Source organism: Cucurbita moschata, unplaced genomic scaffold, assembly GCF_002738365.1.
Source record: "Cucurbita moschata cultivar Rifu unplaced genomic scaffold, Cmos_1.0 Cmo_Scf00009, whole genome shotgun sequence".
In the NCBI taxonomy this organism is placed as follows: domain Eukaryota; kingdom Viridiplantae; phylum Streptophyta; class Magnoliopsida; order Cucurbitales; family Cucurbitaceae; genus Cucurbita; species Cucurbita moschata.
The window spans coordinates 1,613,538-1,639,981 of NW_019268525.1; the positions used below are offsets into that span (position 1 = coordinate 1,613,538).

General features: G+C 36.4%; 3 protein-coding genes and 2 long non-coding RNA genes across 11 annotated transcripts; 2 read left to right on the forward strand and 3 right to left on the reverse strand.

Annotated features, from left to right (window-relative positions):
- The first annotated feature begins 1,092 nt into the window (after positions 1-1,092).
- LOC111447962 (glycosyltransferase family 92 protein RCOM_0530710-like) lies at positions 1,093-3,593 on the forward strand. The gene is made up of 2 exons (XM_023087376.1): positions 1,093-1,314; positions 1,453-3,593. The coding sequence occupies exon 2, from the start codon at positions 1,609-1,611 to the stop codon at positions 3,403-3,405; it is 1,797 nt and encodes a 598-aa protein (XP_022943144.1). The 5' UTR covers positions 1,093-1,314; positions 1,453-1,608; the 3' UTR covers positions 3,406-3,593.
- Positions 3,478-5,869, reverse strand: LOC111447966. 4 transcript variants are annotated; one of them, XR_002711350.1, is made up of 4 exons: positions 5,477-5,830; positions 4,746-4,995; positions 3,708-4,661; positions 3,478-3,619 (listed from the first exon to the last, which is right to left on the reverse strand). It is a non-coding gene; the product is annotated as an uncharacterized LOC111447966 (long non-coding RNA). The 4 variants fall into 4 exon arrangements; XR_002711351.1 differs by having other exon boundaries at positions 3,478-4,661; positions 5,485-5,869; XR_002711349.1 differs by having other exon boundaries at positions 3,478-4,661; positions 5,460-5,867.
- Positions 5,870-5,909: 40 nt separating this feature from the next.
- Positions 5,910-9,089, forward strand: LOC111447964. 4 transcript variants are annotated; one of them, XM_023087377.1, is made up of 5 exons: positions 5,910-6,039; positions 6,148-6,292; positions 7,383-7,691; positions 8,005-8,112; positions 8,832-9,028. In XM_023087377.1, exons 1-5 carry the CDS (start codon positions 5,960-5,962, stop codon positions 8,946-8,948), a joined length of 759 nt encoding a protein of 252 aa, XP_022943145.1. In that variant the 5' UTR covers positions 5,910-5,959; the 3' UTR covers positions 8,949-9,028. The 4 variants fall into 4 exon arrangements, with proteins under 4 accessions (XP_022943145.1, XP_022943146.1, XP_022943148.1 ...); XM_023087378.1 differs by having other exon boundaries at positions 7,386-7,691; XM_023087380.1 differs by having other exon boundaries at positions 7,406-7,691.
- A 39-nt stretch (positions 9,090-9,128) lies between these two features.
- Positions 9,129-10,110, reverse strand: LOC111447965. The gene is made up of 2 exons (XR_002711347.1): positions 9,499-10,110; positions 9,129-9,304 (listed from the first exon to the last, which is right to left on the reverse strand). It is a non-coding gene; the product is annotated as an uncharacterized LOC111447965 (long non-coding RNA).
- A 2,230-nt stretch (positions 10,111-12,340) lies between these two features.
- Positions 12,341-24,762, reverse strand: LOC111447495 (phospholipid-transporting ATPase 3-like). The gene is made up of 27 exons (XM_023086700.1): positions 24,357-24,762; positions 24,034-24,099; positions 23,242-23,303; positions 22,145-22,226; positions 21,867-21,977; positions 20,735-20,812; positions 20,468-20,564; positions 20,187-20,293; positions 19,832-19,897; positions 18,794-18,915; positions 18,607-18,691; positions 18,446-18,523; positions 18,239-18,355; positions 17,989-18,138; positions 17,796-17,900; positions 17,422-17,564; positions 16,924-17,025; positions 16,765-16,828; positions 16,477-16,689; positions 15,637-15,802; positions 15,385-15,464; positions 15,054-15,293; positions 14,330-14,551; positions 14,027-14,194; positions 13,502-13,864; positions 13,299-13,405; positions 12,341-12,923 (listed from the first exon to the last, which is right to left on the reverse strand). Exons 1-27 carry the CDS (start codon positions 24,534-24,536, stop codon positions 12,617-12,619), a joined length of 3,681 nt encoding a protein of 1,226 aa, XP_022942468.1. The 5' UTR covers positions 24,537-24,762; the 3' UTR covers positions 12,341-12,616.
- Positions 24,763-26,444: the final 1,682 nt, after the last annotated feature.

Here is a 26,444-nt window from a genome sequence, read left to right on the forward strand (position 1 = left end):
AAAATTTCTAATTCACTTTCCAGGAAAATCTTCTCTCATCCTCTCTCTCTCTCTCTCCTTTAATTCATTTTCTTTGTTCCATACAGATTTGGGAAATTTTTCCTGATTTGATTTTATTTCCCTCTTTTGATTGCCAGATTGAAGTTCACATTTTGATGCAATTTGTTCAAAACGGCTATGAAATTGTAAAGTTAAGATTATAATTATGGAGGCAAAGAAAGCCAAGGGATTAAATGTGTATTTATAATGAAAGCTCAATTATTTAGACTCTTTTTAGTGATGACTTTGGTTTAATTAGCGATGGGATGGCCTAATTAATTCACTAATCTAATTAAAACAAAACATGTTTATAGACAACGATGTTTAGTAGACAATTGGATAGAATTTGAATTAATTTCGTGCCTAATACATCAACCTTCGTCTGACTTGTTCTACCTAACGTTTTAATCACATATATTTCAATCATGGTCTATTTTATTATAAATGAATTGACGAATATGAAATCGAAATTCATTAAAACAATACATCTCGCTAATACTAAAATAAAATTAAAAATTGAACGAGAATTAAATAACATTTCTCGGGCATACGAGAATTAAAGGGTATTATTTAACTTGATTACAAAATTCCTAAAAGGACATATGGGCATATTATATATAAAAACAAAAAAACAACAATAATTGAAGGAAATTCAGGACTTATTTAGTTTCATAGTAAATGGACGGCATGTGAATATTAAGTGTTGGAATGGAATTCACAAATGATTGAAAAACAAATGAAAGCGGTGAGTCAGCGAGTGGCAGCCATCTTCTCGCGTCCTTCCACGTGCATTTCCCGTCCCATTAAATGCCGAAAATTTGGCGGAGGTTTTTCAATCAATAATAACATTGAATTAAGATTCCAACAACAGTCATTTTTATATTCATCTGGTTTAACGTTTGGGAAGATCGAAGCAAGCAGAGCATCTGTTTGTTTATGTCTGTCGAAGGTTCCTAGGAATGGGTCTACGAAATAAAAGCCTCAGCATTTGTGTATGTAAAGTATGAGAATTTAGTTGAAGGGTTTAATTACGAGTTAAGCCTAATAAAGAAATGAACTGCTGCAAAAGTCTATTGTTCCAGCTAATCATTTACTCTTCTGAACAAAAAACACGGCCTTGGAGTTTAGAAGAGAGGAAAAAAAGGCATAAAGGTGAGTATTTGATACGGTATGGGCCAATTAAAAGAGCAAAAACAAGTATTTTTCAAGCTTCAAAAGATGTCGATGGTGTAGTCTGGCCTTGCAGAGCAGGAGCAGGACGAGAGCCCAAGAGGAGTTAAGTTTACGCTTCCTCTTTGCTAATAAAACTCCACTTATTAGCGGAAAGCAATCAATCAGCAGCTTCGTCATTATCATCACAGCCGAATCTTTTCTGATTTCAACTAATAAACTCTGCTTCCACATTAATTACAGGTTTAGGCTTGAGAGTTTCTTTCTTGTCGTCTCCGGCAGACTGACGAGGTTATTGGGAAACCCCAACTCGACGAACTTGCTCCTGCTTTCATCTGACTGGATCTGTGCTGCGGTTGAGGTTTCTTCTGATTTGGGTTCTGTGTGAATTTTGGGTTAATGGATTGGGAACAACAGCGGCGGAAGAGGAAGCGGTTTGCCAGGTCGACCTCGCAAGTTCAGTTCTTTACTCGGAGATCTCTGTTTCTTTGCCTTTTCTTCTTTGCTTTTCTCTTGTTCCTCTCTTCGACTAGGTGGTTTTCGATTGCGGCGGCGTCGTTCCGGCCAGTTCTCGATGCCTCTTCCACGACTCTCTCCCGTTTGTCTACTTCCGCTAGCAAGTCTACCCTTGACAGTTCTTTGAGCAGTAAGTATTCGCCTTTGAGAGTTGAAAGCCGAGTCTTGTTTCCTGACCATTTGCTTTTGATGGTCGCCGGAAAATTCAACCGAGATGAGAAATTGGACTGTTTATACTTCAAATCAGTCGCTAGAGGTTTGAATCAAGAGACTCTCAAACAGTCAGTTCTGTCCACGGACAAGTACGATGAATTCCGATCGATTGCCAGATGTCCACTACCACCGCTGAATTATTCGGCCTCCGCCGTGGACTTGAGGAAGCGCGGCGTGGGAGCTGATGACCATTGGTTGGTAAGAAATAGGCAGCCAGTGGCCTCGTGGGAGAGGGTGGTTTATGAGGCAGCTATTGACGGTGATACGGTTGTGGTGTTTGCCAAGGGACTAAATCTCCGACCACACAAGGAATCAAATCCGACTGAATTCAGCTGCCACTTTAGACTGGGAAATTCAAACAATAACGGAGAATATGTGCTTACCACAAAAGCAGTTACTGCAGCTCAAGAAATTATCAGGTGCTCCTTGCCGGCTGGTGCGCTGAGCACTTTGGACAAGGAAAAGGGAATTCGAGTTACAGTGAGTCGTGGCAGTGTCAATACTAAAGCCCATCTTCAAGTGACTCTCCCCTCAGTGGTCAGACTCTTCAACTCCAAGCTGAATGACCTGCAAAGAAATCAGGAAAAACATGAGCTTTGTGTGTGCACAATGGTGTGGAACCAAGCGGCAGCACTTCGTGAGTGGATTATGTACCATGCCTGGCTTGGAGTGGGCCGCTGGTTCATCTACGACAATAATAGTGATGATGGCATTGAAGAAGTCATTAGAGAGCTCAACCTGGAAGACTACAATATCAGTAGGCTGACCTGGCCATGGCTTAAAACCCAAGAAGCAGGTTTCTCACACTGTGCTTTGAGAGCTAGAGATGAATGTAAGTGGGTTGGTTTCTTTGATGTTGATGAGTTTTTCTACTTCCCTTCAAAGTATCGCCATCTGCAAGAATACCATACTGCCGGCCGCAATGCCCTTCGTTCTCTCATTGCCGACTCATCTGCTTCAACTTCCAATTCAACCGCCATTGCAGAGATTAGAACGGCATGTCATAGTTTTGGACCATCGGGTTTAACATCACATCCACCGCAGGGAGTGACAATGGGGTACACTTGTCGTCTCCAGAACCCTGAGAGACACAAATCGTTTGTCCGGCCAGACTTGCTTGATATAACACTTCTCAATGTTGTTCATCACTTTCAGTTGAAACAAGGATTTGGGTTTTTTGATGTACCTAAAAGCAATGCTGTCATAAACCATTACAAATACCAAGTGTGGGAAACTTTTCGAGCTAAATTTTACAGAAGAGTAGCTACCTATGTTGTAGATTGGCAAGAGGCACAGAATGAAGGGTCGAAGGATAGAGCACCTGGGCTTGGGACAGAGGCAATCGAACCACCCAATTGGAGGCTACAGTTCTGTGAAGTTTGGGACACTGGACTGAGAGATTTTATACAGAGTTCGTTGTCAGATCCTTTGACAGGGTTCCTACCATGGGAAAAAGCTTCTGGTTAACAACTCTTGGCAACCTGCAGCTTAGTGACCTGTACACAGTAATCATACAGCAAGCAACAGATTTTTTTTTTCTACAAATAGAATGTTTGTCTGATTATTTTTTTACTCCATCGACATGCTATGATTTAGTCACATGTTTTTAACTTACACTTTCAGATGCTGGAATGAAATTCTTTCTGATTCATACTTCAAATTTGAATAAATCATCTGCTGTCTGCTATGTCGGTTGGACACACATGTAAGAATGCACTCAGCATTACCACAGACAGAAAATGCATAAAAGTGAACGAACCAGACATTACCTTCAATCAGTGAATACATCTAGAGTCGATGGTTGAAAGAAAAGGAGAAGCTTTTGCACATATGGAACATACATAGCAATCAACTACTTAGTTGAGTTGCTTCGTCTGGCTTTTACAGGGGCTTCAATACTATCTCTTTTCGCCAATGGAAATATTGGAAATAGATAAAATGAACAATCAAATAACCAAGTTATGTTTGTCCATCAACAGTTCCGTTCACTTTAAGCTCAATTTTACCACGGTTCAAAATTATTCAAATATTTCAATAGAGTAGCATCCAGCTTCTCTCAACGAGTGAAATCCATGACAGTGAACATTTCAAATTTGAAGCTGGAAAGAGTAATTATGCCATAGAAAGAAAGAGGAAAAGGTCGTCACCATCAGTATACAGACAATATGTGCAATCGAAGCAACTACAGAAAGGTAGAACTACAGTTCTATTCATTCAAAAGAGGGGCTTTAAGAAAACCAAAAGGTTGAGCTACAGTTCTAATCCATTCGAACGGGGCTTTAAGCAAGCAGATAGGTAGAATAGCAGACTCTAGCTTCAGAGAAAAAGTAGATACTCTATTCAAGGAGAGACTCTTTTAAGCCAGCAGACAGGGAGAAAACTCCCAAGTTTCTGAAAGAGAATGTGAGGGCTAATTACACATGCTAACAACCAAATAATTCATCAAGTGCACCAAATGATGCTTCAAACTCGAGCTTCATTTGCACGCCAACCATGATAAGTTAAACATTGAGACACAAAAATGAGCTCGGTAGTTTATACGTCTACCACTTATAAAGAGTGACAAATACCCAAGAATGAAGCCACTGTAGAAAACTATCTGCCTTATATATATACCAAAAGAATAAAAGAAAAATGAAAAAGGAACAAATCTAACAACAACCTGAATAGTATTAAGCAATGTACCTGAGTATTTGAAGTAAGAAATGGCAGCTCCGACTTCCCTGTATAAAAGAGAGATTAGCCAACTAGCTCTCTACAATAATAGGAAAGATAGTCTCTTAAAACGAATAGTTGCAGATGTTTACAATTGCACAACAATCAAGTAGTACATTGTGTGCTGATCTCTGTACACAGATCATTTACTACTCACGAGCTTGAGATTTGAGAATTCCTTGATAGAGCAATCCCTGCATCAATTTACCAGCTTCCACATGTTCGGCCTCACCATCACCCGCAGCTGATTCAGCAGCAAAACCAACTTGAAATATACACATCTCATCATAACCAACAATCAAAAACCTGCAGCATGCCACCTCTGACAGATACTTCCATACCCTAAGAGTAAGCAGCAAAAAGTAACCATTAACCACTTAGTCCAGAATTTTTCCTTCCTCCTCTAAGAATTGTCTTTAGAATTGAATACCAAAAGTAATTTGTCAGATACATCCCATTCACAGTTTTAAAACATCATCGCGAAAGTTCCATACAGTGTATTACCACAACAACTCAGATGTTACTAGTTTTATTGTTATCAATACAACATCTAATCACGTTCAACAAAAGTGGGGGAGGTTGAGTATGAAAATCTGATAGCTCTTGACTGCGAACCGCCGAAATTGATAATGGTTTTATTGTTAGTCGCAAAATCACACCGCCAAAATATGAAAACATAGTTATCGAAGAAAGAATTTCCATCCTCGCCTCCGCAAATGGATGATTTCTTCTCTTAATTTACTACTAATTGTAGTGATGTATTTACAACATTCCAGAATAAGCAATACAAAAACAACATTCCATACATTATTTTAAAATTTACCGATGAACCTGCTGGCATCGGGGACGGAGCAATCCAGAAACGGCGCGATTATTAAAGAGAACGACTGAGAGAGAAACTCCACCGACGTACGTGCGCAAGAGCGAGGAAGAAGAAGAAGAAGCCCTTACGATGCGCGGGAAAGAGCGACGAACAGTGCAGAGAGTGCAGTTGAAATTGGGACTCCATGGAATTAGAGTGGCGGGGAAGAGAATTCCCGCTTCCATCGAAACCGAGTAAAAAGATAATTACTTCAATAAAAGGTCCGAGGACTGAGGATAATTTGCCGGGATTTTGACGGCCCCACAGCCTCTAGCACTGCGTTAAGTTTAAATCTCAGCCGTTGGATTAGAAACTTTAGGGGCGGTTTGGCTTGATCGGTTAACAACTTTCCGAAACTTCAATAAAATATCGAGTATGCATACACATTTAATTCGATATCTAATTTGCAGATTTTGGTAAGAGAGGTTCGCTCAGAGGTGAATAATGTGTTGGAATTTTTCGTTGCATCATTTTCTTCTCCTTCTCTTCTGTTTCTCTGCTTCACTTGACGCTCAACAGAATTTGTAAGCTCTAATTTTCTACGTTATGTGTTCTTATTGATCATTGTGTTATTTATTGATCTGATCTATTGGAATTCCATGGCGAATTGTTGCGTTCGTTCTTAATGTCAGAGGCAGAATCGGGAGAAACGAAGAAACTGAGATAGGGTTTGGGCGCAGAGCTCTGTTGAGTTTCAAAGAGTCTCCTCATGGAAGTAACGTTACCTTTGATTGCTCTCGTTCCGGGCCCTGTGTTGCGTGCCTCCTCTCCGAAAAGGTATCTGTTCGTTAGGTCTTTAAATCGAGATAAACTAAATACTGGTGTTCTTATTCGTTCCCGTTCAGTTGGCATGCGTTGTTTTTTTGGGTTGAATTATCTAGAAATTATGATCTAGCTTGTTGGAGTTCTAGATTATTGGTTGTGATGAAACAGTGAAGCTTTTCAATATCATTTTTGTTATAGCGAGTAGCAACGAGATTATTGCAAATGCATGTCAGATTTTTCATCATGCAGCAATGAACTTCCAGTTTTCAATGCATTAGAATTTGATAATGATAGGCCCCTTGCGTTCTCGTTCTCTTTGGCCAAAATTTTATGTTGTGCTTTCTTTGGAAATTTGTTCACGCTGGGTATACATTGTTTAATTTGTAACAAATGCACTTACCAAGTTCACAAAACAGAAAAAGACAAGATCGACACCAAAGTTCCATGACTTTGGATCCTCTAACCTATTTTCCCATATCCTTTTTGGAAAATCATTCTCTTTTTGGTTAGTTGGATTTGAACATGGATACTGTGAGATCCCACGTCGGTTGAAGAGGGAAACAAAGAATTCTTTATAAGGGTGTAGAAATCTCTCTCTAGTAGATACGTTTTAAAACCTTGAGGGAAGCCCAAAGAAGACAACATTTGCTAGCTGTAGACTTGAAATTTTACAAATGGTATTGAGCTAGATACCGGGCGGTGTGCCAACAGGGACGATGGGCCTCCAAGGGGGGTGAATTGTGAGATCTTACATCCAATGGAAGAGGAACGAAGGGTGTGGAAACATCTCCCTAGTAGACGCGTTTTAAAACCTTGAGAGTAAGTCCAAAGAAGACAATATTAGCGAGCGGTGTGTTTGGGTGGTTACAGATACTATGATTTTATAGCCACAGGGACAGACAAGGTTGACTCTGTAGTTAATATTTGGATAGTGCTAGGCTTTCAGTTCTTAATGTGTTAGGATTGGGAACGGTAGTCCGTTGTATATTTTCCATCTTTAAATCCAATGTTTCCTGTTTAATGGTAGCTTTTGCTTTGCTTGTTTGTATAAAATTTAATGTAGAAGTAATTTTTCATTATCTTCTTCTTTTTGGTCACATAGAAGGATGAAAATTATGGCTGCAGTGAGACTGGGTATCGTATTCCCCTGAAATGTGTGGAAGTCAAAGACACATCAAAAGTTTCCAATGAGAAAAAATCTCATGATGGTCGCTCAACACTTGAAATGTCTTATGAGCACAAGCTTGTGAACCATTTGCAGAGTGATGCAAGCGATCATGCTTCATCAGTTGCACACAGACATCAACGGGATGGTTCTATCTCTGGAACAGTTGGTTCCCAGGATTACATCATTTACAGAAGCTGTATTCCATCAGTTAATGATGAAAAGTTGTCTGTACTTGGGTTTGAGGTATGCCATTTATCTTAGCTGCTCTATTTCAAAGGGTTTAGTTTATTGCAATTAATGGTTTAATGGCCGTTGCATGCCTTATTATCTTCTCTCAAATTTGCTTTACTCTGTATAATTGATTTTGAATCCGAAAGTATTCATCAACTAAATAGCTATGCAGTCATGCTACTATGGTTACTGCTGTTCTTATTTATTTTAATTGTTGTCTGTAACTTTTACTTGCCACAAGATCCTATTTACTTCTTAAGTAGAGAATGCATCAATGGGAGGTAGACAGTTAAGGCACCTCATGAGACCTGTTCATCTTTTACAGAACCAAAATTCGATGGCTAATCAGTGTAATCTATGGATTTTCTTCAGCGGTTCTGTTGTTAAGATGATAGCTAACATCATATCTAGTCAGATTTGCAGTACTATGGAGGTTCATTCTTTGTGCTACTTTGTTGTCAATCTATCTTTTTTCTTCTTCACATCTTGTATTTTGTAAAGTTAGATGGAAGAATAATTGTTCCTCTTCGTATTAAAATCAAAATATTGTTAATTAAGTCATAATTCCATTGTTCATCACCGAACAGATAATATAGATAAATATTTGAGCTACTTTGAAACTGTGCTTTAAATACCGTCTTCTATTTTTCAAAACATTTAATGGGAGATCCCACATCGGTTGGAGAGGGGAACGAAGCATTTCTCATGATAGTGTGGAAACCTCTCCCTCGCGTTTTAGAATCTTGAAGGGAAGCTCGGAAGGGAAAGCCCAAAGAAAATAATATCTGTTAGCGGTGAGCTTTGACTGTTATAAATGGTATCAGAGCCAGGCACACCGGCGGTGTGCTAGCGAGGATGCTGGGCCCCCAATGGGGTGGATTGTGAGATCCACGTCGGTTGAAGAAGGGAACAAAGCATTCCTTATAAGGGTGTGAAAACATCTCTCTAACAGACGCGTTTTAAAACCTTGAGGGGAAGCTCGAAAGGGACTACTAGCAGTGGGCTTAGGCTGTTACATTCGAATAGTGCCGAATAGGTGAAAACTATTATCCTTTGGAGAGAAAGATAGATGCTTTCCAACTGGTTGTTTAATAGAGCATGCTACTTTTATCTTGATTGGATTCATTTCATTTTGTGTACTGTTGTGGACAGGGCATTGTGCTAGGCTTGCTGCTTATAAGCGGTTCAGTTGTGTACTTCAGAAGGAAGCGAAGTGTTTCAACGGCTGGTTTTGCATCTGGCAGGGTGCAGTCAAATTCCAGGTTCTAGTACATCACTCATTTTTTGTTACAATTATCCACCAATTCTACACATTCAAATTATTCAAAGAATTAGGTTCATTTGAACAACTATTTCCTTTCCTTTTTCTCTTTTCTAAAAGCTATACCAAAATTAGAATACAAATAAATAGCCCAAGCCCATATATATACACATAGAGAGAGGGAGATATGTACAATCCAGATGTTTTTTATTTTGGATTATTGAAATTAGAATACAAATAAGAGGCATGTTGTTTGAAGGGTAACGTTGAGAAGAACCAAGAGGCATGAGTTCCTCTCAAACTGGAGGAAGCCTAAGCCTAAGCCTAAGGTCAGGCGGGTGGCCGTCCTTTTACTCCCATTCGCCTGCAAACCAAACCCAACAAATATTAACTCGCTTAAAATCAATAGATATATGCTAGGAAAAAATTTTCACACCCTCATAAAAAATGTTTCATTCTCTTCTCAAAATGGCGTGGGATCTCACAAAAGTCCAGTAAGAAATTTGAACACAACTCGATATCATTGCTATGTTAAAGTTGATCTTCGAAAAAATTCACCTGTTATGAATTGGGTCGGGTCCTTTAGGGACTTTAACTTTGCTCATGAAGTTAAGCTCCTTGGCTTGCTTCATATGGCTTCCCTCAAACTCAGACCTAGCTGCCGGCCAGCTTGTTGTTTTCGCCATCGACCGTTCTCCGCTGTCGGGCATGCCAACGATTAAAAGCCATACAAACATCCCAACAGCCACAGCTCCAAGCAAGACCTTGAAGTAAGAAAATGAGCAACAACTACCTTCACTTCTCATAAATATATATATATATATATATACTTCTGTCTATGTACGTCGAGAGAGATTAGTTAACTTTACGACTCGAGAGGTAAAGATGACAACGGCGATAGGTCGAAGTATGTTATCTTAAGTAGCGTCAAGCAATGAGAAGAAGAAGAGAGGAAGAGGAAGAGGAAGAAGAAGAAGAAGGAGAAGGAGAGGAGTTTGTTTAGAAAAGGGGAGTGCATGTTTAATTAGGGAGTTGTCTTTTTTTTCTTTATAGGGTTGGTGGATTCTGTTGCACTTTTCTCAAACCCTGCCTTGCCTGTTTGTTTATTATTGACACACACACACACACCATTATATTCTAACATGTCATATTAATTTACATCTAATATTATTCCTATTACATTAACTCCAATGCTTGTGTGTGAAGAAACATAAAAATATCATTTTTTTAGTCTAATAAAAGTTTAAAAATATCTCGAATTCGGTACGTCCATTATCAAAGTTACAACATAAATTAACCTTGTTAAACCATAAAACTATCATTTTTTTCGTCTAATAAAACTTTCAAAAAGTTTAAAATATCTCAAATGAGTTATGTAGTCTATTATCAAAGTTATAACTTTTAGTCATCTCAATTCATTTAAATAGGACTCGAGAAGTTAAAAGTTTGAAACTTTCATTAGACATCGTTTTTGCGATTAGGGTTTTGAATTTTATTTTAGGGACGGGGAATCTTTGTTTATATTTGTTTGTATATATGTATATGTAATTGGGGAAGGAGGGGGCAGGCAGGTTATATATATTAGAAAGAGAGAGCATATGGCACAATGTTTCTAATCCATTCCCTATGGGATCTCACAGTCTTATGAACAAAAAAGAGCTTAAAGGAATCAAATGCCTTACCACCCAACTCTTATTTACATTACAATATATATTCTCCAACCAAACAACCATACATATATATTCTACCATCATATCATTAACCTTAACTTTATACTATAACTATATAATTTATCCCACGTTGGGAAAAAAATTAAATTATTTCTCGATTAGCACTTAAGTTTTTTGTTTCTAATTTTTTATCAAAAACAAGATTGAATATATTATAGATGAATATTTGATACATATACCTATTGCACATCTCTCGAATACGAGGTATTCAAAGAGCATATTTCTAAATTCGTTTTAATATTAAGGTCAAAATAAGGTCGGTGAGACAAATGGTCGACGAAACTCGAATAATTAATTAAAAAATTGTGATGGAAAACAAAAAGAACATTAAAGAAAGAAGAGAAAATGTGATGTGTATAGTAGGGTAGAGGAATGTCAATACGTATCTAGATATTAAATAAATAAAAGTTATAATACATGATTAATAAAGTTTATTTATAATATGGGTGAGGAATTAATTAATTAATTAATAAGAAAACGATATAATTGAGGAATAGAATCAGATTGTGAGCTGATGGGTTCTGAAGTAGGCATCGTACAAAAAAGAAACAATAATTGAGGAAAGAGCTGGAAGCCATTTGGAGCACTACACAATTACTTCACACTTACATTATCATCTAATGTTCTTAATTGGGTTTTCAAAGCATCTTTCTTTCATATCTTCCTTCTCCTTCAAGCCATCACTCTCGTACAAGACTGCATATTATGTTGTCAAAACACCTGAACCGAGTTTAAATTTAATTACTCGTCGAGTGTCTGAACTTCAAATGGATAAGACATCAATTAGTATAAGAAGTTTCAAAGCTTCGTCGGGATTTCTTCTTCTTGATAGTTTTAATATGGAAGATGAAAAGGAATGCTGCACAGTGTTAGAAGTCTCATTCACATGGATTCCAGAAGACAACTTTGGTAATATGTTCCCACTAATTTGATATGATTATGATCACTGCTGGAACAATATTTCATTTAATGTTTACATATCCTCAAAGCAACGATTCTAAATGCCCAAATCCATTTTTTTTCTCTTTTAATTTTGATGAGTTTCTTCGTTTTTGAATTGTCCATGTGTCGTCTATGTAGAACACTTCAATGTTTTGATATTGGAATAAAATAGTGGCTAAGGCTAAGAAAGTAGTTTTGCAAGGTTCTTCTAGAATTAATAACTCTTGAATTTAACTTGATTGTTCTTAAAAAAGAAAGATATGATAAATAAAATGATTCTTAGTTTTTGTTATGTCTCAAAAATAGAGAGCATATAAATGATGCACCACATAATTAAGTTCTTAATTGTCGTCTACATCAGTTCTTGACTATGGAAAGTTTCCCACTCAAGCAATGGATTTTTAAAACAACAAGAATTACACTAAAAAAGCTGATGAACAAGCCCAACAAATGGATCAAACGTATGCTACAAGTTGCAGTTCAAAAGATTAAAGCATCCACAACAATTGTGACCCGTTTCAGAGGTCGAAATCTTTGGGGAATTTGAATCTGATATTTTGCAGGCTTGAAGACCTTTCAAGTTCTTGAAATTGGATATTTAAGAATTTGGTCAGAGTTGAGTAGCAAAGACCATCACATCAACGATGCCATTTTCTATGCTGTCGTCTACAACTTGCACACAGGCTACATGGCTTAAGCAGCCATCTCCATGAAGCAGTAAACAGACATGTTCTGAAAAATTTCCCTTAATAGTACTGCTATAAGGTTCCAATGGGGCTATAGCTACAATCCAATTAGTCAGAAATTACACTTTCACTTGGTATTAAATTACATCGAGATATCGATATACACCCATTACATTCCTAATAACCACTAGGCTCTCATGAGGAAAAAAGACAACTAATGGGAGAAAATATATGGCACAGCAAAACTAGTACTAATGATTTTTCTGAGGTTCACTTCTGATGAGAAAACTTTTGTACAATATAATGATTAGTTCTATCTCATTTCTTTTCCCTAATCTTTAGTCTTGACTTCACACTGGCTCTCCTGGCAACATCCCATGCCTTCTGTGGGGCATAAATACCAAGCTGTGCAGCAAAAAATGACTCATAGCCAGGTGAATCGAAAGCAAAGCCAGTGTGCTTCGATAACTCCCGCGGGAGTTGAGACATGGCATAGCTTCTTGCCTCTTCCGGTGTAAGATGGTTCGGAATCTCCAACAATCCTACCGCACTTCTACCATCAGGTTCATGCCTATGAATTTCTTGAACTATCTGATAATCATAGGGGAAAAACCATCTCTGAATGCTGTATCCACATAAAAAAAAGAAAATTGTCAATGAAAAATAATTGAGTCACTATCTTAATCTTGATGTTTTTTCTGTTAAACAAGAGGGAATTCCAGAATGAGAATTCGCTCCCATCTTGGAAAAAGAAAGCTGCCAGATAGGTTATGCCTAATTGTTTAGGCTTTTAATTTACGAACCCGAGAGAAAAGACCAAGGTTCAACATACGTAGATCTAAAGTCTAAAAACAATTGCCCTACGAGTCTCGACTCTGTATAAAGCTAAATGGGTTGCAGCCCTAAACGATAAACTTACAAAAAAAGAAGTTCAAGAAACAAGAAAATTACGTGATGTTGTCTACCTATAATATCACAAAAGAGTTTGAAGAATGCTTACCCTTGGTAAGCAAAATCACAAAGAAGCGCAACGACAGGGACAAGGAGGACAGCTACGTAAAAATAGAGTGTGCTCATTAAGACATATATGACGAAATATACATTTTCCTGCAGCAAAAGAGTAATAATAAAATGTGAGCATTAGATGAAAAATGTAAAATTAAAATTAAAATTAAAATTGAATAAAAGGGCAACAAGACTAACCTGCCTATCATGTGGTGTCATAAGACCAGAATATAGCAAAATAAACATGAACCATGCTAAAATGCTTCCCCCAACCGTTATGTAATGCCACCTAGTAATTGAATTGCAGATCATAAGCAGCCGCAAATTCACAGTCACTACAATGCATGTGAAAGTCATCGTGCTGATATCCCATAGACCAAACACCTTGCCAGATGCCGATTGACTGCTGGAACTGGAAGCGGTTACAAAATAATAAAAGACTAAAGATTGGTAGACGGAAAAGATGGCCCAAGTTGTTACAACTCTCCACTTGAAAAACACATTTCTTATTCCCTCTCTATAGAGCTCGGGGTACTTTTTAGATAGGGCCGCACTAACATCCTGAAAAAAAGAATACAAAAAATATAATATTAATTTGTAGGGAGAGTACAAGGATAGATTTCATCTCAAAGAAACAAAAGAAATCCTCCACGAACTATAGTAATCTCTTCAATAGCAGAGCATTACATGCCATGAGCAAAGTCGTAAGAAAGAATGCACTACCTTATCAAATAGTCCGACCATTATTACAGGTAGGGCCGTAAATATGACATTATACAATGACTGGAACCAATCATCATAGAATCTTTGACCAGAAAATCCAGTTTGAAAGGTGAACCAAAACTGAGTTAAAGTGAACGTAAGATTCTTGTAAAAGAAGTATGTGACAACCTGCCAGAGAATAAGTAAGTTCATAAACATTTAATTGAAATTCTCGTAAAATAAATGTCATAAACAGCAAGTGAATGAGAATACATGCGAGAAATAGTTCAAAAAGCGCAAAAAAAAAAAAAGAAAAGAGGGAACCTTGCAGATTCTAAGATATGACCATCGTCCATGTACAAGAAGTAAATCTGTGAGAAAGCGAAACTGGGCAATAGCAAAATCACTAGCCATCACAGCTTGCATTCCCTCCTGCCCACTTATTCCAATGCCCACATGAGCTGCTTGAATCATACTAACATCATTAGCACCATCACCAATACTAAGTGTTATTTTCTTTGCACCTTTCTTCACCAGACTTGTCACCTGCAAGAGATGACTAAACAGAGTCATTGAAAGTTTTCTTCCACTTAGGAAGAAAAGGAGAGAGAGATGGGGTTTCTCTAACTAACTGGTGGGTCTCTTGTTTAAATTTTTTTAATTTTATAGGCATTTAATTTTATGTTTTCACAAATCCTACAGAATTGTGTGACCAGACATGAACGAGCATTGAAAAACTAGAAAAATAGAATACTTAAAATTGTAGATGATTACAATGATTTGACTTAAAAATGTTGGAGTATGAACTTTGACTTGAGCCAACCCATAGTAATTAACTATAACAGTCAAATAGTAACAAGCAGAAGGTAACTCTCTGATACATGCATATATTTTAATTAAAAAGTCACTCCTCTTTCTTGTTGCAAGCCTAAGAAACCTAAATAAAAGCAATATACTTCGGTAGATAAGCAGGCATAGTAACATAAAAATAATAAAAATTAAAATAGAGCATGCCATGGATCGAGTTAATTTCTAAAGGAAGTCTAACCTGCGCTTTCTGCAAAGGAGAAACCCGGCAGCAAACAACCGAACTACAATTCAAGCTCAAATTTAGTAACGTAACTCGCAGACTTGGATCTAATGCATACATCAAACATTTTCCATCTATAACAAGTGCTAATTTTGGTGGAGACAGAGATTGTAAACACTGCTGCGCTTCCTCAAGACATTTCTTCAATTCCTTTTTTACTTCTTCTCTAGTAAAACGTGCAAGCTCTACTTGGTCACCCTAACAAAAGATGCATGTATTAGTAGTAATATAGCTGATAACAACATTGATCACGTAAGCATATCACGAAGCTAAAATGCTGGCTGCTTACCCTGTTTTCAACTTCTCTGATTGCATCTGTTTCTGAACTGATAATAAATTGTTTCATTTCATTGTTTATTAAATTGCAAGCTGAAAAAGATAGGAACTAAAGATACATCAAATAGTTAAGAACAATATAAGTATTGAATTATTTACTTTTGAGTGTGTTTTATTATATTTACTAAAGATATATATCAAAAGTTAAGAGGGAAGGGGGACTAAGATGAATGGAGTTGTAGCTATTGCCAAAATGCCAACCTACCATAAGCTATATTTATAGCAGTTTCCATCTTGTCTCCCGTTAGCATCCAAATCTTGATACCGGCTCTAGAAAGTGTCTGTATACAGTTTGGTACTCCTTCTTGAAGCTTATCTTCGATAGCAGTACAGCCAATCAAAATAAGGTCTTTCTCTATAAGTTCTGCAACCTGCATTTTTTTTTTCATAATTTCTACGTGAGAATGTCATATCATCATGGCACAAAATTTGGCTCCACAAGTCGATGAAGAAGGAAGTTCTCCTTTAGAAGAAATTTAACAAGAATTAATTCAATAGTCTACAGACAAATATGAGATCCCAAATCAATTCCATCAACTTTTGAAATCAATGTTCTAACACTAAGGAAGATCGAGGTCTTGCAAACATGAATACTAAAGTTAGTAGTAAGAGCTTTCTTTTCCATTCAATTCATAGCTTACAATACTGACTGGGATAAAATATTAAATTATTCTGATTAGTATAGCAATTGCACTCCTCAATATAGTATTCAAGAATAGAGATGAAATTCTTTTGTAATTATGGTTTTTTTGACGATTATTAACCATTAGAAGACCTTTCTTTGTAGCTCTTTGAGTGGGGATGCTGTACCCAGCACCTAGGTTGTTCATTTATTCTTTCCTCTTTTGAACATACATCTCAAGAATAGAGGTAACACACAATTTCCCACAAGGAACAAACAATGGACCAAGCACATGTCCTGACATGAATGGCTTCGACCAGGATTATTGCAAGTAACCTTTCCATGATGGCACCAGAAAAAGAAAATAGAATCATAGTCCTACTTTACTACGGGAATAGAAACCAGCATAATTACTTAACCCACCTCATCCAATTTCTTTTCACGATCTCTTAGTGAAGACTTAGCTTGAATGAATTTCTCATTCCAGGTTTCATACATATCGGGATGCAAGTCTCTATAAGCAAGACATAGAGTTCTCAAACCAGACGATCCAAATTTCTCCAAGTGTTCCCTCGTTATATTCTTCAGATCATCATTTCCACCAGCCAATCTCTCATATATAACGGTATCAGCACCCTGGTCAGTGCAATGAACCACATATCAATAAATCTGATGACCAGAAAGCTAAATGACAAAATATTAGAGGATTACCTTGCAGTACAAGACAAGCCTACCATCAGAATAACGACACACCACAGACTGACGCTTCCTTACACTGTTATCAACAGAAAATACAATTGACAAATTAATAATGGTTGCATGTAAAATTGTATCGGTTTGAAGTATATTGATAGAGGACTGTATACCAACCTATTGAACTCAAGTACATTGAGAATTTCATAAGAAACATCTAGAATTTTACCCATCTTTTCAACATGAGATTCACGAACATATATTGTAGTAGGTGTACGCCTGAGAAAACAGAGTGGACAGAAATTACTGCCTGATGTTACTGAGACATACAATTAAAAAAATCTATCAGTTCCAGAATCAGAATGAAGAATATATATTCCATAATTGAAGTTAACCATGACAACTGAGCCAAGGGTACATTTTTAGGGCCACAATCAACATGGAAAATCTTTACAAGTACAATCCTTTCCAATGAATGTAATTGAAGAGGGAGGAAACCTTCCAACCCTCTGCCAAAGCCACATGGGAGTAGACAAAATATAAAATGCACAGGAGACAGAGTTCACTGGATTATAAGACTAGCATAATGGACAGGAGACAGAGTTCACTGGAATCTGTTGTTATTTTAATAATTATCCCCGACTTCATGAAACATATTCGGACAAATGTGCAAACCTGTAAAAGAAGAAGCCAAAGTTTTTAGCCGCAGTTACCAACGCAGCCTCATCAGGTGATGCTGCTTGATATGTGATCTTTTCAGGGGATTCATCGCCCTCAGGGAGTACAGTATGGCAAATAGCAAGGCATCTGAAAAATTCCTAATAAATAAACAAAACATCACTATTAGTTACTTTTCGTAAGCCATCACACTTGAAAACACGCTATGGCTTGTATAAAGGCTTTAAATACAAACACCACTCTATGGTGTCTCAAATGTTAAGTTGAAGAAGCAAAGTTTAGAATTAAAAAAAAAATGTGGTTATTGGTTGGACCATACTCATAACTAACCGTGTACATTATTGTAATTAGATTAAAAATGGTTAACATACCTTACAGAGATCAGAGTTGGGTTCATTTCTCCATGCTCCTCTCATAAGCCTAGCATCATCAAAATTAAATCCCTTTTCCTGTACAGCATTGGCTGATTTGTGCTCCTGCAAAAAAGTACTCACTAAGTTGAACTGGTCCATCAGAGTTCAGATATCATCCTTCATCACTGCATACGTTGTATAGAACACAAACCTCTTCCACTTTCAAGCCATTCTGCTCAGCAATTCCCCTCTCTATTTCAGTGACACCAGTGCCATATATCTCTCCACCGATTGAACACTTAAAGAACTCCATTAGATTCCTGGTAAGAGTACCAGTTTTATCTGAAAAGATGTACTCTACCTGATCAAAAGCCACGATTTTAAAACGACCGAAGTACCATCTTTGAGAAAAAGGTTACAATTTCCATATAGCTTCTAAAATTGGTCGAGTAAATATTTACCTGCCCCAGTTCTTCATTCAGATTGGAAGTTCTAGCCAATGCAGGGGTATTGCTATCAGCATGGAACATATTTAGATCCTTATTGATATATTGCGTCGATTGAATAAATTTTATCATCTGAAAATTGCATTGAGGGGAAAATTAGATCCTCGAGAGATGAATATGTGCATTACTAATGCTAATTGAAGGATAGATATTATTACCCACCTCAATGGAAACATAAAGAGAAATAGGAATGATGGTTGAATACAGAGTAATAAGGGTAAACATGGTCAGAATGACAACCTGTTGAAGTCACTATTCAGTATCAACAGAACAAAATATAGGAGGAATAAGAATAGAGACAAAGATTAACCATAACAAGTTACCAGGAATCGGTTGCTAGGGTTAAATTGGTTTTCCCCTCCCTTATCAAGAGCTAAGTAGTAGTACTTTTTGTTTACAAACACGCCACTACAAGTTCCAAAGCACCAGAGAAATAGAGTAAACCATTACCGTCAAAAACTATATAGGAATGCGTAGATAACTTAACAAAATGGATCAAGTTTATCATACCTGCCAATTGCTCCAATCAAACACATGATAAAGAGAGTAGCAAAAAGCGTAAGAATAAGTTTGTCAAGTTTTTTCTCCAGTGTACTTCTTTTGGAGGGAACATTCATAGCATTCATCATAACCTGCATATTTATTAATTCCAAATAGATTTCATAAAATCAGCATAATCTATGTTTGACCAAGAAAAGGACAAAAACCAATAATAAAAAGAGAAAGTAAAGAGATGAGGCAGAGTGAGGTGTTAAAAAGAAGTGCACGCAGAATGGGTTGAAAGGTAATGTTCCTTGTAAAAACCCAGTTTGACTAATCTTCAAGAAGGCTTCACAGAACCCATAACCAACTTCAAGAGACAATAAGTGCCAAATTATTAATTTTTCCACCTAATGGTGGAACACAGAAAATTAGAGGATATCTCCAAAAGATCCAATCTCTTACCACCAGAGCCACCCTCGGTGGGGTACAAACCAGATTAAACATTATAAACAAACTTTGAATGAAAATTTTCATTCACAGGAAAAATGGCCAAGTACATACGAGGGGGCAGATGAGAGGTTCCAAGCTCTCCTACAATCAATTTGACCAACTACTTCCCAAGCTGAGACATGGTATCCCCTTGCTTCACAGTTAAGCTAATTTAGTTGGTACTCCTCCTCAGCATGTTAGGAGTATTATACATATCCCAATGTAAATCCCATCTAAGTAATGACAAAGAAAAGGGGAATAAGTGTCTGGTCTGAACCTATTGAAGAAGAAAATGAACTCAAACCCCTATGCAAAAGCCATCTCTTACAAGGAGCTGACAACGTGAATTCTTATTTTTCCATACACAGTCTAAATCCCCATATGTTTCCTCAAGAGCTTTTATGTTTATGTCCTTCTAGACATCCCAGGATATAAAAATCATTGATTTAAATAATTTTTGCTGAACTGTGAAATTTTAAAACTCACAAAATAAACAAGGAAATCAAGATAACTTTTGGCACCTAAACCAAGATGACATTATTAAAAAAATCCATTAATTGATACAGGATGGCAGACCTTTGTTTCATGGCCTGTAAAAATAACTGCCCCAACAATATATTCCGTGTTCCTGAGACTGCATCCCTGTTTACCATCATATTGAGAAAGCATAAAAGTTAATGAGCTATATAGTTAAACAAATATAGCAAACACTATCGCACTTACCAAGCATAACTAATTAAATCAGGAAAAAAAACATCAATGAAAACAAAAGTTGCCCTCACAATGGAAAATATGTTTATCACAAAGGTTTTGGGAAAAGAAACCTAGTTAATTGGACCAGAATCAACTTTTTTTAGGGGCGATAAAGGAACACAACAGTAAGAAGCCAAGTTGCAGAATTGAAAGGAAAAAAAAAAAAAACAATTCGTACTCGCAACAAAAGTTGGTTTGGGCTGAGAGGTAATGTTTGCTTCTGAATAATAACATTGCCAGTGAAAGTGTAGAGTGAATTGTTTGGTTGCTCGCATTGTACTTCACCTGCATTTTGAAGTGGTAAAAAATAATTAATATAATTTATGAATATAAAATGAAAAATAAAGCTAAAGAAATGAAATCGTGCATGGAACCATAAAAGTAACCAAGGAAATATAATCATGACGTCAATAGTCACAAAACCCACAAGATTACAAAAGATCAATATAGAATGTGAACCTTTAAATTCAGATGCCTTCTCTGGCGTCAAGTAATCCCATGTCTTTTCCAGGGCCTTTCTAATCTTCAAATTTGTCTCCCCATCCAGGTTAGCAGTCTACGAACCAAAAATAAATAAATAAAATTCAAACATTTTGAACTTTCTGGAAGCTGGATTCATCACCATTATTAGATCAGTGCTTATTTAAAATGAACAAAAGGGGGAAAACCTACGCTAGTTAAAACTAAAAGGACTTAAATTTGTATTGAGATGAATAAAAGAAGAACCTCAATGTAGCAGACACCATCTGGATTTGTACTAGCAAGGAAAAGAAGATCTGCAGGAAAGAATCCATCTTGCCGAATCTGCATCAATGACATCATCTCAATGGAAGTAAAGTTACAGGTTCCCTTCTAGGACTCAATCTATAGAGAGCGCAAATACTTTATCTCCCTTTCTCAACCACTGACCCGTACGTTGTTTCCTTTGCAGAACCTCCTTTTATAGTGGACTTCTATTTTGTTTTTGTTTTTTTTTAGGATGAAAATCGAGTTTTCATTGAGATCGAGAAAAAAAAAGAATACAAAAGGGTATACAAAACGACTATCCAACAGACGGAGCCAAGTAGACCTAAACTAATTATAGAAAAAATAATTCAAAAGAATAAAGCCTAACGGTTAATTATAAAAATTAGAAAATTAAAAAAAAGGATCATTTCGTAGAGAACTTTTATTAAAGCTTTCATCAAATTATAATTTTCTATTTTATAAGAATTTCATCAACATCAGTAGAGTGAAAAAACACTATAGCCCCCCCACTCATACCCACCGTCCACCTTAATCTAATATCTCCTTCATTCATTGACAACCAAAGCTCTTCATATCCCTCTCTACCTCAAACCTCAAGGCCATACAACATTTGAAGGGTGAAAAAGTGACAGAGGGAGGTAACAGAAACATAGAGAGATCATGATTAAAAATATTCTAAACTTTGGAAACGCAACATTTTAAAACCTAGTCATAATATAGTATTAAGTATTGATAAAATATTAAATTTATCATAACCCATCAACTTAAGTTTTTGATAACTACTTGTTAGGTCTTATGCTTAATTTCCAAGGTCACAAGTGTGAAAGGGAAGGTTCAAGTATTGATGATATGAAATTAAACGTATCATAACAAATCAACTTAATTTTTGTGTTTGATTAAAAACAAAGGAATCACGTAAATATAAATTAAAGTATCATTGTCCAATCCAAATCATAGAAGGAAACAACCCCTATCTAATGACAACCTTGTTCTTCAAATAATAGGTTTTCTCTTCTTTTCTTTTTTTTTCTTTTCTTTTTCAAACATTCAAAACTGAGATAGAGAACAGAAAAAATAAACGCTGATGTTAGCCATAAAATAAAACACTTACCCTAACAATGTCCCCAACCTGCAACTTTTTCCAAGGAACGCTCTCCCACTTTTGATCTTGCAGCACATCTACAAGATTATTATTAATTGCCATATCATTCTGGAATCGTTTCTGCATGGCAAGATTAAAATGTTATGATATAAACAAATAAGTTATGCATTCGAAGGACCTTATATATATATATATATTTTTTTTTTGCTATATAGAAATTGTCTGATAAAAAATTTCAACGTCAGAATCAAAAAAATTGCAAGGCTACTATACAGAAAGGCACTCACCCAGTCCTCAAATGCTTCTTTAATGAGAGAAACAAGTAGAACCAGACTTAAAGGGACCACATTTGTGATTGGATGCACAGGACTGCACAATGAGTAATAATTAAAAGGCAATCAGTAAACACTAAACCGGTATTCAATGGCTTGGACCCCGATTTAACACCATAAGTCTCAAATCAAATACATCGATAGATTAAGCAAGAATACAACATAAAAATTTAAAGCAACATTTCAATTTTTTTTCACAATTAACAAGCCCTGAATTATTTTAAAATGTGCAAAAAAACAAGGCTTGAAAAGAGTAGAAAACAAGCACAAAGGCTAGATCAAGAATTTCTTTTTCTTCTTTTTCCTTGTATAAGTAACATACTGCATTGAAAAATAAATAAAATGAACAAGGCTTGAAGCCTACAAAAACTGAAGGAGTTACGAAAAATAATAATAATAAATAAACTTCCCTAATATGCACAATCTAAAGAGTTCAAGTTACAAAAAGGACCATTGAGACATCTTCAAGAGGAAGTAACAATAACAGTGAGCTCAAAGAAAGTTACAATTTCTTTCCCCAAATTGGAAAGTTGTCATATTCCGCACAAGCCACAATTACCATAAAGTGGATCTACAAGTGTTTAGCAACAAGATCTTTGCTTTCATCTTTACATGATGACTGCAAGCATTGGGTAAAGAAGTTTTTTATTGTTCTAAGGAAAAACCATCACATACCTTTCAACAAGCAGCTAATAATACCTTTTTTCCTCTCAACCCAATTGGCAAATTTGTTAGATTGTTCTACAAATCTGAATTCCATTTGAAATATCTGAGGGTTTTTTTTTATGGATTTTACAATATGCTCTCCAATGTACTAAATCATCTGATCAATATCTCATGAATCCCGATGGTGTACTGTTGAGAAATTAACAGTTCTAAACTACAATAACCTTATTTCATGTTAACTCCACAAAAATATTAACAACAGTAAGAATAAGCCAAAACAACCAACATGACGTCTTCTAGATGTGAAACAATAATTATGAAACAATGTAAAACGCAGTTGGGGGATGCTACCAAATGCAAACACGCCTTTCCATCTATTGACTAACCTGATCGGTGTGGTGGATAAGATTGAGATTGTAAGAAAGTATAGGTTAGCCACACGCCTGAACTGTCAGTTAAAAAAAAAAAAATACAGAACTCTAATCAGACATGTACTGTTTCAAAAAAAGTGATGTAGTGGCAGGGTTAAATCAATACTAGCAAAAACAAAAAATAACAACAATAACAATGAAAGAAACAGTTTAACATTTTTTAATAATGCCAATTGGAGTGGTTTTTGGTAAATTCCTTTGGTCTGGGTTTGGAGGATGATCATATATTCTTCCTTTTCTTGTGTTCTTTTAGGGCAACCAATTTTTTACTTTCTGGATCAAAAAAATTTACAATAGTGGCAGATACAACGTTAACATTTATACAACAGTAATAACAATATCTCAACAGTGAAAAAAGACAATAAATTGTAGTACAGTGAAGTTAGTATCAAACCAAATCATTTCATCAAACAAAAAATACCCCGGACTAACGTCATATAGGCCTATCTTTTTAACATATTCCAATTCCTCAAGATAATTACAAGATAAATCCAGTAAAGAGCACGCTGTGCCATTCAATTGCAAAACCTGAAGTTCCTAATAACAACAAATTATAAGATTACCGTTTACAATACACCTTATTCTTGGACCAATGGTATGATAAATAATTGCAACTCCAATTTGTAACAGCAAGAGACTTATTCATTTTATAAAATCATCTACCGGACAGCAATTAAACGAAAAGGCGTGTTGAAGTCACAAAATGAACAAACAGTGTAGAGACTCGGGACGCTTAAAATTTATTACCTGTTCAAACAACCCTTTCGGAAAGAACGTGAAGAAGTTGTACTTTGTGGTCGAAACTGAATTCCCCTGCAAACAATATCAAATGGACAGCCATTTAAATTCAAGGAAAAAGATAAAAACTAAAAAATCTTGGCTGAAGATAAATTGAGAAACAATATATTGGCTCACAACTCACGTTACTCCTTTCTTAAAAACATTCAAGAACCAAAGCCAAGTTACGGGAGTCGTAATAAAACAAATCGAAGTTCGCATTACATCTACATGACAACAAGGACACGATGCCAAGAAATAAATCAACGCAATACTTAGAGAAAACATCAAACCTTGAATTTGATAAGGAGATTGGCGTCGCGATCATTACAGAAGATGGTGCGATATCCAGGCGCCTGTGGCTGGACTCGGCCGAGTCGAACCGTGTTAGAAGAGGAGGTCCTCTCAGGCATGGCAGAATTGCCACGGCCCAATCTCGAACTCGACGATCCAACCCTATCCCATCCACTCATTTCCTCGCTCCAATTGCACCAAGCTCTCCCGATCCAGCGAAACCGAAACGTTTCTAGGAAAAATAATCAACTAAAACTACGACAACAACAACAACGATAAGAAGAAGAGCAAGGTTCCCCCCGGGCGGAATCAAAACCGCGTTCCTTAAAACTCCGGTGGTTCAATCGACGGTGAAAAACGCAGAGAAACAGCGCGCCCTTGAAAATGGAATTTTCGCATTCTTGGTACGCGTAATTTTGTAATATTAGCCCTGTATTTTTCAACTTTCACTTGCCTAGTCACGGCCGCCACGTCAGAACCATCGTGTAGGGTACCGAACTCGGAAAGCGCGTGGGGGTGTACACGGGAGTTGGCGGCTTTTCAACGGTTTTTCCATAAGAAGAATCTGCAAACCAAGGGAGGTTACGATTAATTAACGGTCTTCGCGACGGCGCGCGTGAGGCTAAATCCTTCTCCTTCGCTTGTAGGCAAAGAAGTTTCTGTATTACAGATAAACGGGAGCAGTTGGCGGTCTTAACTATTACCTAATTCGTGATTAAGCACGTTACTTGCGTTGACGTGGTAAGCGCCAGCCGTCTATTTAATAACCAACTAATTTTCTGCCTTTTTTTTTTTTTTCCCAATTACAATATTTTGTTAGTTGTAACAAATTCTAATTACCACCCATTGCCACCCACGTTAGGAATATTATTCGAATATCATTGTGTCCTATATAATATATTTCAAATATAGCTGTGTTTTTTTTTTAATTTATAAATATAGCAAATGAATTAAATATGATTTTAGATTCGAGTCAAAAGATAGAGATGTATATAAATAAAATACACCCGACGTTAGAAAACCTTTACCATCCTCGTTCCCACCTTCTATTTTACTTTTTATTCTTGCGAAATTTTCGATTACTTTTGTGGGAAAACATAAATTATTCTCTATCGTAAATCTATGGATATCAAGTTTTCAAATATATATATATATTTAGTTTTATAGGGACATAATTTTTATTAAAAAAATGTGAACATACCGTAATATTTCACATGATATAATTTATAATATATTTGTATATAAAAGGAGAATGTAATCCCTCTTTTTTTTAGAAGAATAGTCTCTCTCAGTTTCCTCGGTCAAAATAGATATTTTTTTTTATGGATAGGGTCCAAATCTAGGGATTAAATGGATATTAAACAGGTGTGTCATTTATATTCATTCGAGTTAAAGACAGAGATAATTTGGAATACATATTAATAGTATATGATATACTTCAATCGATATTCATTAAATATATTTTAACTCTATCAAACAAGAGGAAGAAGGGGTTAGATTGTTGGAGTAAATTCTATGGGCTAATTTAGAAAATTATGTTTATAAATAAGGAATACTATCTTTGAATTAAGGGGAGGCTATTCAATAGCTTCATAAACCTCAAGAGAGGCTTATAGGGTACTTTATTCGAGGGAAGATTGTTGCGCCAAAGGTTGAAGGGAACCGTAAACAGTTCCGAATCAGTAGAGATGAGTTCAATCCAGAGAAGGATTCATATATTCTTACGAGGTTTGTATTCGTTAATCCTTCCACTTAGTCTATTTCACTCAATCTCCCCATTTATTTGGTGCGAAAGTTCATAGGGGAAAGATATGTCCAGATTCGATACATCATAATCCCTTTTCTGTAAATCCACGACGCTTATCCATATACGTCGGGCAAATGCACAGACCTGGTGTTTGGGAAACAGGGCAAGGGAAAGGGTAGAACAATTATTTTGTTTTGAAGGTAAGTGAGTGGAGGAATTTGAAAACGTCATGCCAGGGGATGGGGATGCTCTATTTTTATGCGTTTCTTCTAATTTATTCTATCAGATATCTATTTATGCAGTTCATGGTATGTCGTGGAGAATCATGAACTTAAAACAG